The following is a 15000-nucleotide window of genomic DNA, read 5'->3' on the forward strand; positions in this document are numbered from 1 at the left end:
GTCTGTCTGTCTGTCTGTCTGTCTGTCTGTCTGTCTGACTGACTGACTGACTGACTGACTGTCTGTCTGTCTGTCTGTCTGTCTGTCTGTCTGTCTGTCTGTCTGTCTGCCTGCCTGCCTGCCTGCCTGCCTGCCTGACTGTCTGTCTGTCTGTCTGTCTGTCTGTCTGTCTGTCTGTCTGTCTGTCTGTCTGTCTGTCTGTCTGCCTGCCTGCCTGCCTGCCTGCCTGCCTGCCTGCCTGCCTGCCTGCCTGCCTGCCTGCCTGCCTGCCTGTTAATAGGATATCAAAAATAAAAGAAGAAAAATCTACATTCGATTTCAAGGAAAGATTATCTATGACACAAGGAAAGGATTAGTTAGACTTTTCTATAGACTCAATCTCACATCTGAATGTTGGGGAAGACATTACTGTATCCTAACATTACTAGCAATGATCAAAATAACTGGCGTGCAAAAATCCTCCAATTAGGGCGTTCCTAAGCATTGGGTAAGGCAGACATTCTAGCGAGTGCTTGTATTTCGAATTCGAATTTATGCAAAACTGCACTTCATATGGCAGTTTTTGAAATGACTTTTAAAATAATTGTATCTTTTACAGAAAGGAAGAGGCTGTATGGGGAACAGCATTAAACGTAATGACAGCATTAATTATCGCCTGTAGAAATTGTTTACCAATAAGTGCTGTAGCTATGTCGAAAGAATTCAATTGGAACAAGTCTGACACAGTGAGTGTAATTTTGAATGAGTTTGAAGCTCTTTTTTCCTTCAAATAAGTCAGAGTAACACAATATCATTACCTTCGATGGCTGTTATCATGATACGATTGGCAGATCATCACTGGATTATCGTTTTTTGACAGACTTCAGGGGTGAACAAATCCACTGGTCCTGGGTCCGGGACTAGCGATATTTTTGGGCAGACCACACAAATTTTACCTTGTGTGGTCCGTTGGACCAGTACCTTACTGTTAATAACTATGTTAAAAAGTCGTCTATACAGATTCATAGGTAAGATTTAATGTTTCACATTAGCAGGACCTTGGACCAATAATTTTTTCAGCAGGACCACTGGAATTTTTTAAGGCACTGGTCCGGGGACCACCAGTTCACAAAATGATTTGTTCACCCCTGGACTTATTAATTATACAAAGGGACATATGACAGATCTGGACATTTTTCTATATTTTTTTTTGTTTCAAGTGAAGGATATCCATATTACAGCTGTATGTTAAACATGTCCATTCACTGTCATATATGTATCACAAATTAGGTATTAAAATTAGATGAACAAATCGATTATGTTTTTTGGGTGCACTTAAAATTGATTTTAGCAGCAGGAATCAGGATCATTGAGAAATTTCGCATGGATGTGCTTGAAGATATCTGAGTGATCGTATACATTTCAAAGCATAGCATGAATACACAAATTGGGTTTACTTCATTTAGTTTGCAATCTCCAGAAAGCACTAATCTCTTGACATTTGTCTGTCATCAAAATAACGAGTTAAAAATAATACCAAAGTATTAAAAATCTCAATGCTTATTTTACAGGGTCTCATACTGTCCAGCTTTTACTGGGGATACCCTACAACACAGATATTATCAGGATATCTAAGTGATCGATTTGGTGGAGACCAAGTAGCCACCATAGCTGGTATCGGATGGGGTTTATTGACATTACTATTTCCATTTTGTGCATACGCATTTGACGATAAATCGTCACAAATCATACTATTGGTGATTGTCAGGGTTCTATATGGTATGGTCCAAGGTAAGTGTAACCTGTGTAAGATATGCTAAATCGTGCCACCTTCATTAGGCTTTCTTGTAGGCCGATGGGTGAGGGCGCCCTGACATGACATGCCTTACAGCCCAAAGGTAAATAAATGACAGTAAAAGTAATTGAGGGCTTATATCAAGTGAGGGTTAAACCGTCCGCATGGAAAAAATGTGTCTAGCAGAGTTATAGAGAAACAAAAACCAAATGACCATATCATTATGGTCCCATTGATATGACAGCTGTAGCGCGGATGCAAGAATCTTGGATGGGCCATTAACCAACTATACTCTCTCACATTACAGTCCTTGAAGCCTTGTATAGCTAAAACTTGGGTTGTTTTGTATGTACCGATATCTACTGCATAATTGTACTCGAAAATCCCTGTACTGTGCTCGATCACATAGGGCTAACCTTTCGTTGAAGTGTTAGTGCGACGCCCCTTGTAAAAGCGAAGGAGCACAGTACAGGGATATTCGAGTACAATTATGAAGTAGGTATCGGTACATACAAAGCAACCCAAGTTTTATTTATGCGAAGCTCCGAGGACTGAAATAGAGTCTATTAACCAACCTGCTGTTGAGGCGCAAAAACAAGCGTGTCTGGAAAGAGCCATCGGAAAGGTTTTGCCCTGAATTAAGGAATGATCATATCTAGTTCATTATGGCTTCACTGATATGATTTCTGTAGCACATAATACAAGAACCTGGGATTGAATCATGTGCCTTTCGCACACGCACCTGTTGTTGGGGCGTGAACAAAGGTGTCTGGCAGAACAATCGAAAGAGATTGTCCTAAACCAAATAATTATCTTATCTGTTTCATTCTGGCTCTACTGATATGATGGCAGTGGTACTAGTACAACGACCTAGGAGCGAATCATGTGTCTTTATAATTAACACAACGGTTATTTGGAGTGTAGGTATAAAATTATATATGTCAGTGGAATATCTTTACAAAAATGTTTGAATTTCAGTAATTATTAAATATTTCCATGTGCTGTATTTCTTGTCAACTTTGCAGGTTTCCATTTTCCAATCATTGCCAGTCTTACCGCAATGAGGGTACAGAATGGAAGACGTAATTTCTTCTATACAGCAAACGGGATAGGCCTTAAGATTGGGTATGTACAGAGAGGATTTTTCTACAGTATAAATTTACTTCAAGTTGAAGTTATAGTGCATTGTTTGAATTCTCAAAAAGGTCAAGACTCTTTGTCATTTTCAAGTATATGAACATGTTATACATTTGTGTTCTACCGTTCGATATATATATATATATATATATATATATATATATATATATATATATATATATATATATATATATATATATATATATATATATATATATATGCGGAATGATAGTTCAACACTAGCCGCGTGAAAATGGCCAATGAGCATCGATTTGAATAGAGAAGAAAGGGGAAACATCTAAGCTAAAGGTTACTTATAACAGAAGTATTTAAACGTATAACTAGTATAACTGCACTTCGTGTTTCTACCGAAATGACTGACATTGTCAACTTGAAGTCATTTTTGACCCAACATTGTGTCCACTTAAATATTCATAAGGTCAATATTTATAACGTAGACTTGCCTAGTTTTCTGCGTACATTCAAGTTTCTGCCGAGACAGACTCCTAGACCACTCTCGAACACAGAGACGTTTTGTTTATTTTGTGTTCCCGTCATCTTGTCGGAAGTTTTGAGGGGCACAAGCCGAGTTTATACATATTTGGGCGTAGTTTGTGCTGTATATTTAAAAGGTACTCACAGTATTGTATATAATGAAACACACTTAATCACCTCTCGCAATTCTATAATATATATCTCACAAACAACTTAATGACGTAATTTATCATACGTATCAAAACGTGTTCAAGAAATGCCCCACTAATAAGGTAACTGTAACAATGCCAGAAGATAATTGTTACAGTAATGTTTAATATAGAAGACATGCATCGATGTTAATATTATGAATATAATACTGAAATTTTATTTACAGTATTATTTACAGTATTTTCAGTTGAGTGAAGCTTATAAAACTCAGTTTGTACCACTTTAACACTAGATTATACTAAGCTACTGTGTGACGTCATTGCATTTATACTATTCATGAAAAGTGGGAGGGATTCTACATATTACTCGTGAACTTTTGTATTTTCCTTACAGAATTTGTGCTTCTGGAAGTTTAGGTTCTTACCTTTTATTTAAATACGATTGGCAGTTAAATTTCTATGTTTGTGGAATCATATCAATTATTTGGGCTTTAGTTATAAGAGTATGCCTTATGAGGAAAAGATGTATTCAACAATGCAGGAGTATACAGAGGGTGAATGAATCTGAAAACAACCTTACACACGGAGAAGTATGGAAAACATTAGTAAGACACAGATCATTTTGGTAAGCATTTGTTTATACAGTTATTGATGCTTCCTAACGTGGGTCATTACATACCAATGAACGTACCGCTTATGCCATGTACTCCTTTCCTCTGACATGGTCATGTGTGTGTGTGTGTGTGTGTGTGTGTGTGTGTGTGTGTGTTTGTGTGTGTGTGGGGTGGGGGTGGGGGGTTGGGGGTTGGGTGTGGGGTATATCTGTGTTTTGCAACATGAGCTAGATAAATGTATGCAATTGCCTTTGAATACTTCAAATCACTGCACTTGTTAATTTGTGAAGATGTCGTATATCCTATTTACCTTATCTCTATGCTGAATCCCCATTGCATTAATAGTGAATGTTGTGATGATATGCAAATTTACAAACATATTTTCAAATCTCAACTTTTTCCTAACAGGGCAATGATTTTTGTATATTTTTGTGGAAATTATGCGTGGCACTCTCTGTTTTCTTGGCTTCCAACTTTTTTCGAAGAAACTTTTCCTGAGGCAAAGGTAAACTAATCTTATACTTTACTTATTTCCGAATCAATATATATTTTAAAATCATTGCAGAGTCAAGGGAACGATAAATGCAATAATTGACATTTCTGATTAGTATTGCCCATTGATTATTTTGCTTAAAACATAAATTATGAAAATTATTCGAAAATCCGTATGCATATTGACAATTTTATTAATATTCACATTGTTTCAGCCAATCACTACTCATTGAAGATAAATGTGAAGATTAAGTATTTCATATAACATTTTGTTCATTCAGATGTTGTTTGTTTTTTCGTTACATTCTTGTAGAATAATGTATGAATTCAATGAATTATCCTAACTAGGGTTGGGTTTTTAATACTGTTCCGTGGATATTTCCAATCTTTACCGGTGTGGCAAGTGGTTACATCGCTGATCGATTGATATCAAGTGGAATGAGCAAAACACACACAAGAAAAGTTATGGAGGTGAGTAAAATTTCAAATTGATGGAAATGTTATGAGGACAAAATACCCCCTGCACTAGAATAGTTTTAGTCCCCAAAGCATTTTTGGCAGAGTGGGGGATAGGGTGATTTAACTTTGAACACAATTGCATTTATATTGCTTATACATTTTATTAAAATGTTGTCATGCCTCCAGGGGAATTTAATAGTCATTACATTTATCATATACCCATAATCATGTTCCTAAGTATTGCTATGGAGAAATCTCTAGCTCTACCACCGACGTCCCCAAAACCTATACCCGTGCCTTAAAGGTGTTATCATTTACCCTGTGTAATGGCACGGAAACATCGTTTGAATCACATAAATTGGGAGAGAAATAGTATGTTATTCATAAAAACGTAAAATAGTAGAGAACTTAATAAAGCCAAATCACTGAGCGAACGGATATCGATAAGCGCCCAACTTGTCGTATTTGGGCAATATGTGTCAGGGCGTGACACAGCAAATTATTGGCTGTGTTAGTTGCTCTATTGAATTGAATTGCATTGGAAACGATATTTAATTGGGTATATGATGAAAAATGTAATGGGCGCCTTTAGGGAGAAGAGTGGGGCTTGTCTCAAACATTTAGTGGAAAATGTTTAAATGGAGGAAAGGCAGAGAATGTACTCAATGAAATGATGAAATATCTTTTTAGTAGGGTAACAAGTTATTTGTATACACTTTTCTATCTTGCAGACATTAGCAACACTGACATACGTCACAAGTCTGATGCTTCTAGGACATATGACGTGTTTCGTTAGTACCTTGGCAATGCTTACATTTGCCTGGACAGTTGGCGCACTAGGTGCTGCTGGTGCATATGCAAATAACCAGGATCTAGCTCCGGCTCATGCTGGCACTGTTTATGGTACGTATGATCCATCCCTTGTTCACTTTCCCCAAATCTTAATTCTGTCTACGCTTTCTATTGCATCTGACACGTGTCATTATTTATTTCAAATATTTAAATCAATATATTTTGTGGAACAGAACTTGGGAGTTTTTTTAATAGTGTTGGGTGAAAAAGTACACTTGTCACGTAAGAAAGATAAGCATTTCCTAAATGCGTCTATGGAGTAGCTCAAATCTAGAAATAGAAAGACTGTATGTATAATAAAGAATGTGTGGCTGATTTTCAAACATAAATGAATAAACGTATATAAAACCATTGCTTGGTATAATTTTGACATACCCTTTGTATGCTGTGCCTTTCATGCAATAAACAAACAATTCAATATTATTTCATTTTTGAAAGTGCTCTTGCTGTTGCTCATAGTTGTAAAGTCAGTTCTATGTGCGAAATTAAAAAAAAAAACACTATTCAATCAAAATTCCGCATAATATGAGCGAGGCATTAAATCCTATAATGAAATACCTTACATTGTTTTTCATAATTTATTAATATCAAGGGATACTACTGACCAACGTTTATATACAAATATTGGGAAAGGTTTTGAGCTGACAAAACTGTTTCCTGTAAACAACAAAAAGTAAACTAGTGCAAACCAATACTTTTGTTCACAAAACATGCAGAGTCATTGCTTGTAATACGTTGACAATGCAGATGTAATCTTTTCACAGTATTTGTACAATTACAAATACAGTACAATTGCTTCACACTGACTGACATGCATCGCATCATTCCCAAACATCTTTAAATGTTCTCTTTCAATAGGTGTAATGAATGCATTTGGTGCTTTACCTGGTGCCTTTGGTACATATATAGACGGTTATATATTGGAATATTTCGACAGTTGGAACATCGTCTTTAGTCTAACTGGGTCAATTATGTTTGTCGGGTGGATCGGATATGTACTATTTGGAACTGGAAAGCGAATTGTTTGATTGGATGGAAAGGACGTTTAAATCACTGCATACATGTTGTCAATTCAGAAACGTATTATTTTATATTTACACTTGAAAATGCGAACGCTAGAACACAACAATGGGAAAGTACTGTTTAACAATGATATAGTCTTGTATTATATTACGACAACTGTCATTAAATGTGAATGGAATTGCGTTTTTTAAAGGTCTCGTTTGATTATTGTTTACGTTTTACGATACATATTCACAAGAAGCTTGTGGAAAGAGTTTTTGTTGACAAATTATACGATTATACTTTATTATGAAAGTCACATGTATGTATGTATGTATGTATGTATGTATGTATGTATGTATGTATGTATGTATATATGTATGTATGTATGTGTGTGTGTATGTATGTATGTATGTATGTATGTATGTATGTATGTATGTATGTATGTGTCATGTTCAATAACATTTTTAATTCAGGTAACTTTCCTTCTGAATGGGGAGGTGCCATTATCATACCTCTCTTTAAGAAAGGATCAAGGTCTGACGTAAATAACTATAGAGGAATTTCCCTCCTAAATGTATTGGGTAAAGTGTTTACGTCTATTCTCAACAAAAGATTGACCAGTTGGTCTGAGTCACACGAAATTATAACTGACTGTCAAGATGGTTTTCGCAGTGGTCATAGCTCTGTTGACAACATCTTTGTATTATATGCTACTATACAGAAATATCTAAGTGTGAGATGTGGTAAATTCTATTGTCTTTTTATTGACTTCTCCAAAGCATTCGACCGTGCCAACCATACATTATTATTGTATAAACTTCAATCAATAGGAGTTAGAGGTAAAATGTACAAGATTTTACACTCCGTGTATGGTAGTGTAAAGGCGTGTGTTAAATCAGGACACAACTTATCCTCGTATTTTGAGTGTCCAAATGGTGTACGGCAAGGCTGTATTCTAATCCCACTACTATTTTCTTTTTTCATTGAAGAGCTTAACTCTATGCTTTTAAAGTCAGGTCAAATGGGTATACAGCTGACGCAAGCATTTTACAACATTTTCTGTCTTCTTTATGCTGATGACATTGTTCTGCTTGCAGACTCAGCTGGAAATTTACAGAAGCTTATTGATATATTATTTCAATTTTGCACTAAATGGCACATGGATATTAACTTAGAAAAAACCAAAGCAGTTATCTTCCGGAAAGGAGGGCATAGATCACAATTTGAAAACTTGTATTTCGGGGAGTCCAAAATAGAAGTAGTTTCATTCTATAAATACTTGGGTCTCCTTTTATCGTGCAGAAATTCTTTCTCTAAAGCCATTTCGAATTTAGCAGACCAGGCAAGTAAAGCTATGAAAATTATTTCTGTCGCATCGTATCGTATCGGCAATTTGCCATACAACTGTCATTTCAGGGTCTTCAATACCATGATACTACCAATTTTATGTTATGGCGCAGAGGTCTGGGGCCACCAATATTATGATGCCATCGAAAAGGTCCAAAGAAAGTGGTGTATAACTTTCCTTGGTGTCTCCTATAATACTTCTAATGAAGCAGTTTTGGGCAAATGTGGCCGACTACCTGTGTACTTTCATACTCTAAAGCGATGCATAAACTACTGGCTGAAATTAATTGAAATGCCAGATGACAGGCTGCCAAAACAAGCTTACATGATGCTGCATAAACAAGACGCGTTGGGCAGACACACTTGGGCTACGTCCATAAAGAACACGCTATTTTCTTATGGCTTTGATTATGTTTGGCTAGCCCAAGAGGTCGGCGACAAGCAAAGGTTTATAAATGAGTTTACCACTCGTGTGTCAGATAGCTGTAAACAACAATGGCGTACCAGTCTGTCTCAGAAACCAAAACTGCGCACATATATAACTTTCAAAAATACACTTGAACCAGAAAAATATCTAACTTTGAACTGCAACAGAACATGTATTCAGGCATTTGCCCGTTTTCGCTGCTCATCAACCTCATTGGCGATCGAGGAGGGAAGACATCATGATATTGACCAACACCTCAGAGTCTGTAAGATATGTAACTCGAGTGAAGTAGAGGACTAATTTCATTTTCATGTGTGTTCACAGTATGACGTTCTTAGGAAGGAATACCTTCCACTCGAATACCAGTCAGAACCAACCATTATTAGATTTCAACGAATTATGAGGACTAGGGACACAGATGTTCTGTACAAACTTTGTAAATTTATTCAATTGGTGTTTAAGAAGAGAGATTTTATTTTGATTTGCAACCGTGTGATGTAACATAATATTTTGTGCTGAAACGATAATTTGTATATGGGCCGGAGGCCTTTGAATACAATAAACTATATTATTATGTATGTATGTATGTATGTATGTATGTATGTATGTATGTATGTATGTATGTATGTATGTATGTATGCATGTATGTATGTATGTATGTATGAGTGTGTTTGTGTGTGTATGCAATTCAAAGGTCCACCACATATGTATATACATATATTCAATTTGCCTCGTAGGATCAGATGTTCCGATGGTAAACAATACAAGCCATGCCAAATGTATTCAATCGACCGCATCAGCATATTGTATTAACACACTTGAACATACATAAACACCACCTACACTTACACACTCGTATATTACACAAATACTCGTGAGTCTATGTGAGGCAGTAGTTTTTGCGGAAAACAATTTTACTTTACTTCACAAATAAATAAGACAAACCATACGAGACAAGTGAGGATAATTGTGCAATAATTCATTTTAGATTTTCATTATAATTACGCATTGGTTTCACACTTGAGTACATAATTCGTCTTTATATTATTAAATACCATCTAAAATTATACATGCATTTTCCCCATTGTTTTGATAGAACATCTGGGATACATGCCAACAAGTGAGGCTTATATGCCTATGGGTAACATATCGGTTGTCATGTTCATATTACATATTCACATTGGTTTACCAACTAAAGGTCCCATAACTTCCCAGTCAACAAATACAATGCAACAAAACTTTGAGCAAAATGCAAAACAAATTGCAATGTTTTGATCTAAAAACAACAACGCATTTTTCATTATTAATTCCTACCTATTAGTTTCTTAATGTGTAACGTATCCATTCTCAGTTCGTTAGTCACAAAATGGTACTCTTAAAAAGCATTTAATTACCGTTTCAAAAGCACTGAGCACTATACCTTTAAGCACTATAACACTGAGCAGTATAACACTGAGCACTATAACACTGATCACTATAACTGAGCACTATAACACTGAGCAGTATAACACTGAGCACTATTACACTGAGCAGTATAACACTGAACACTATAACACTGAGCACTATAACACTGAGCAGTATAATACTGAACACTATAACACTGATCAGTATAACACTGAACACTATAACACTGAGCACTATAACACTGAACACTATAACACTGACCACTATAACACCGAGCATGTGGTCTATGTGTTATTGGTTTCTTCTCATCAGATGTACTAATATTTTTCTCAAATATGTAAAAAGAAGTTTATGGTCGGCGTGAAAAACTAGGTGGGGTCGGGTAACCGGAACAAAACAACGTTTTTTATTTGGCCTAATATGTTGGTTATTAAGGTTTCAAATATAAAATTTCGCAGTAATGCATCAAATGATTGTGTTGAAAAACCTAACCCAATGTTGTTTATTAACCCTGTGTATTGCGAGGTTTCCAGTTTGCCGAATAAATGTGATGTTTTATCGTGAATAATTTATCAGTATAGCTGTCGTACATTACGTTGTCATTATGTCATATTTCGACCATCCTTACACCTTATCCATAATTATCAATAACTAAATTTTACCTGAATATACCGTGTCTCGAACAACTTTACCTTTTAGCATAACCATCTATCTCCAAATATCGCCATTTACAATGTTAAATCTCATCTAGCGTTACTTCAAATTCATAACTGTCTGTAACGAAATATTACCATGTTACAAAATCATGTCTCGACCAGCTTTATTATCTTCTATTCTATATCTATTTATAACTAAACTGTTATTACATTGTTACGATGTCACGTCTTAATAAATGTCTATCAGTTATTTCATAAACTTTTGCTTTATCATATCGTGTATTTTACAATGAAGTTGGAGTAAATACGAAACTTATAGAACAATATTATGCATCTCAAGAGGTATTTCAGAAAACTGGTAAGTGGCCAACAAAATAAACGACTTCACACTAATTTTGAAATCTTATAAACAAAGTTATATATAAACATTAAGAACACTCAATATATTAGGTTAACATAGTAACTAAATATTAATATAAATATAAACGACGATATCCCCCAGTAATATATACTAGTAAATAGTTTAAGAGCCACAGTCTTTAATAGTATTTGTTCTACTTTTCATCACAGTTGTGGACTGGAACCTTTCAATACAATATTGTCTAGGAGCAAATCCAATTCCATGCAATGTCATTTAGGCCTAGTAGAATCCTAAGCAAGACTGTACCCATTGGTAACTGTAATCAGAAGCAATTTATCAGCATTAGAGTAATCTATGGAAAACATTCAGTCTTTCGCAATCACTTCTGTACTAGCAATTCGATAGCACCACTGGTGTTTATTTATGGCAATGCAAAATATTTCAAAATGCATTATTCATGTTTCCATGAAGACAGCAAGACACAGTGTAAACAGAACAAAACGTCGCAATCGTTTTAAACTTGCTGTGCCAAAATAACTATATTATGTTTATCAGAGACATTGATTGCTAATCGGTTTGTATTTACAAACTTCATTTTAGGCACAGAGCTACTAAAAGTAATGTTCTAGCAGCTAAGGTACATCCAGACGTAGAATCGTGACTAATTTATATCCTTTATCAGATAAGAACTTTCTGCTAGTATCTTTATATTTGACCCTAACATTTAACCTTTACTTCCTGGATAAATATATAAAAAGAAATCCATGTCAGCCATTAGTCATATATAAAACGGTGAAGGTGTATTATTATGCATACTTCATGAAACGAAACGATGGATAAGAACAGATAAATAGGTTAGCAGGGGACTGACTTGAACATCAGACAGTTAATAGTTGAAATCGTTTATAAACCTTTCTTTATACATGTATATATCAAAATTTGCGCAAGATATTTGTCAGGTTAGTATATACCTATAGCCTTCATTGTGAAGTAGTGCCGATGAATTTGGTTATTCATAAGTCGATATACCTAACATGAATAATTTAGACATCATTTAGCATCGACCATTCGTTCAACTGTGATACGTTGATGGTGTCTATCCCGAGTTGATGTCCTTGTAATTGTATGGCTTTGATATTCGTAACGAAAGTGTTTTGTTAGGTACAATAACTGTGACCTCGTAAACTGTGAACAGTATTGCATCACATATTTTGAAGTTATATACGCAATGAATCAAATCAAATTGATCAGCACCCAAACATCAGTGCCCTCAACGGTGATCACGATTTCATCCGGTTTCTGTACTGCTTACGGATAATATCAATAACTAACATGTACAATGTCTAATTATTTGTATTTTCACTGAATAGATTGTGTTTTCTAATCGAGTACAGTTTTATCATGATGACATTCAAAACCGAGCTTTTCCTCAAGAATTACACTTGCCACTTCACTACATACTTGTAATATTGACCAAAAATTAACATATACACTGTTTTTTGTTTAAAAGTAATTGAGTGAATATGATGTTTGGGTATTTGATGAAATAAATTTCCCAGTTGCAACTAATGCCGGTTTAAACCAAATTGACTAGTTTTGTTCTGCCCGTCTCTAGTAAATGGCTATGTTACTCGGAGGGTGTAGTCGATGAAGTTAAAGTTGTATGCTTGGTACGGCTGATTCATCAGTATTGCCTATATCAGTAATATCTGTCACTGGTGTCAAAGTGGACATCTGACTACGTAGCTCAAGCACCTGAAAAGAAGAGTGCCCAGAAACCATTACGTCATTGTTAATCATATAATGATTTACGTAACAAGCGATTTTGAATCTTGTCCTGCCCACCCTGTGCCTTGTGATCTTGATCAGTCACTACACACAAGTATCCCATTGCAGTAGCCAGGTAACGTACAGTGGTATGGTCATAGTCTTCCATAACTTGAGTGTTTCGTGTGAGGTACCGGGTATGCTGTTATACAACGTTTTTTTGTGGTTTAAGGCTATGCGTGTGGAATCATATAATTATATAATGGGCTGGCTAAAGTCCTTGGGAAAGATTTTAACCACGATTGTGCCTCAGTCCCGGGCCTCAGTCAACACAGCTGTACAATTGGGGACCTCATAGGATAGAGATTGCAATGTGAATGATTTAATCCTATGGGCAACTTTAATAAAAAAAACAAAAACAAACAACAAACAAACAAACAAACAAACAAACAAACTATAACTGAGCGTCCCAATACAGATAGCGCCCTCTGCGCCAGGAATAACAACGTTTTTACACGTCATGCGCAGTTTGTGAATATTGAATGCAACGATTGCAAGAGCATGAATCTTAAAACATGTTGTACTATATCAATGTAATATTGGAGAGCTGACGAAGCGTACGAAATGCTAGGGTTACGACGGGTAGTAAGCAATTTACTAAGCTATGCCGGACAACTTTAACTGTTAATGTATGCCCACCTTTGGTACGAAGACAAGACACAGTGTACCAGTGGTACAGAATATGATGCACAGCGATATGATGGCAAACTTGGCAAGTAGCTGGTCGGCTTGTAGCATCATCATCGTAGGTACCCCTGTTAAACTCATCACTAATACATTGTAAACAGCGAATCCAATATACCGAGAATCGTTTAGTTGTGGGATGTTCACCTGTGATGATGAAAAGCAGCCGTATAAGGTAAGGACACCTTCGATTCAAATGAAGCTAAGAGAGAGAGAGAGAGGAAGGGTGAAAGGGGGGAGGGAGGGGGAGAGAGAGAGAGAGAGAGAGAGAGAGAGAGAGAGAGAGAGAGAGAGAGAGAGAGAGAGAGAGAGAGAGAAGACGGGATGGAAGCTGACAGAGAGGAGGGAGGGGGAAGAGGAATATGAGTCAGACTAATAGGGACACTCTGACTGAGTGACGGGCGAGCAGACTGACGGAGAGACGAAAATAGAAAAATAACCAGCCAGATAGACATAACCCTAAAGAGACAGTGGTGGCTGGTGAGGACGATGGGACAATCAGCTTGACTGTCAGGTATAGACATTGAGGGAGACACATATGCATACGAGGGACAAATTTAATGTCCTCATGACAAATAACACCACAGTTGGGGACGATGAGAAATGGCACAACTGGAGATCTAAAGGAAAGCGTAGTTGAGTCAAAATCTGCAATAATTTTAGTGAATTCATGTGAACGAATATCAGGGTATGAATAAGAACATGCACTCTGATTTAAAAATATCAAATCCCATTTACCTTTCTTGTTTCCCATGCTAAGAACACACCAAAGAGTAGAACAATTCCTTTGTATCCACACATCAAACCTAACCAAATATTTATGTACTTGGACATACATACTTCTACCTCTGGCACATACATGTAGTCCTCTCCATTCTCAGCATCCTGGAGGTCAAAGGTGACGCTTGAATGTCATCGACGCAGAATGTCACGATTTACAAGAGTGTGTGTGTGTATGTGTGTGTGGTGGGGCTAGGGCGGTGAGGCTTTACAATGCAGTGATAATGTCATAACAGGCCCAACGGCGAGATACAATATACATGTAGAATTGTTCTTGATCTTAAAACTTTTACTGTTCTCTTGTTAAAAAGAACTCAAACTCATTCTCAGTTAAAATCAAGAATAAAAGTCAGGTGTCACCGTATATATGCTTTGAAATAGAGGTCGAGAATACATCAAAATTTAATCTACTTAATAAATGGCAGCAGAATACTGGGTTAACCCTGCAGGAATATAAAATATAATTGTCAATTCCTTGAAGACAACACCTTGAACCCCCAAATTGCTTTTATTATTTGAAAAAGACCTGGAACAACT

At 36.2% G+C, this 15000-nt stretch overlaps 2 protein-coding genes across 2 annotated transcripts in view; one reads left to right on the top strand and one right to left on the bottom strand.

The window, feature by feature from the left end:
* Positions 1–7000, top strand: part of LOC144446042 (voltage-gated purine nucleotide uniporter SLC17A9-like) — an 8094-nt gene extending 1094 nt beyond the window's left edge. Inside the window, exons 2-9 of the mRNA XM_078135722.1 lie at positions 599–725; positions 1551–1770; positions 2800–2899; positions 3950–4180; positions 4578–4674; positions 5010–5132; positions 5852–6023; positions 6831–7000. Of these exons, the coding sequence (XP_077991848.1) occupies positions 599–725; positions 1551–1770; positions 2800–2899; positions 3950–4180; positions 4578–4674; positions 5010–5132; positions 5852–6023; positions 6831–7000 (1240 nt within the window). The remainder of the gene's footprint in view (positions 1–598; positions 726–1550; positions 1771–2799; positions 2900–3949; positions 4181–4577; positions 4675–5009; positions 5133–5851; positions 6024–6830) is intronic.
* A 5825-nt stretch (positions 7001–12825) lies between these two features.
* The window catches only part of LOC144445856 (gamma-aminobutyric acid type B receptor subunit 1-like), a 19631-nt gene continuing 17456 nt past the window's right edge, over positions 12826–15000 (bottom strand). The window contains exons 14-16 of the mRNA XM_078135497.1: positions 14422–14568; positions 13639–13830; positions 12826–12927 (exon numbers count right to left, since the gene is read on the bottom strand). Coding sequence (XP_077991623.1) covers positions 12826–12927; positions 13639–13830; positions 14422–14568 — 441 coding nt within the window. The remainder of the gene's footprint in view (positions 12928–13638; positions 13831–14421; positions 14569–15000) is intronic.

Source organism: Glandiceps talaboti, chromosome 14, assembly GCF_964340395.1.
Source record: "Glandiceps talaboti chromosome 14, keGlaTala1.1, whole genome shotgun sequence".
Classification (NCBI taxonomy): domain Eukaryota; kingdom Metazoa; phylum Hemichordata; class Enteropneusta; family Spengelidae; genus Glandiceps; species Glandiceps talaboti.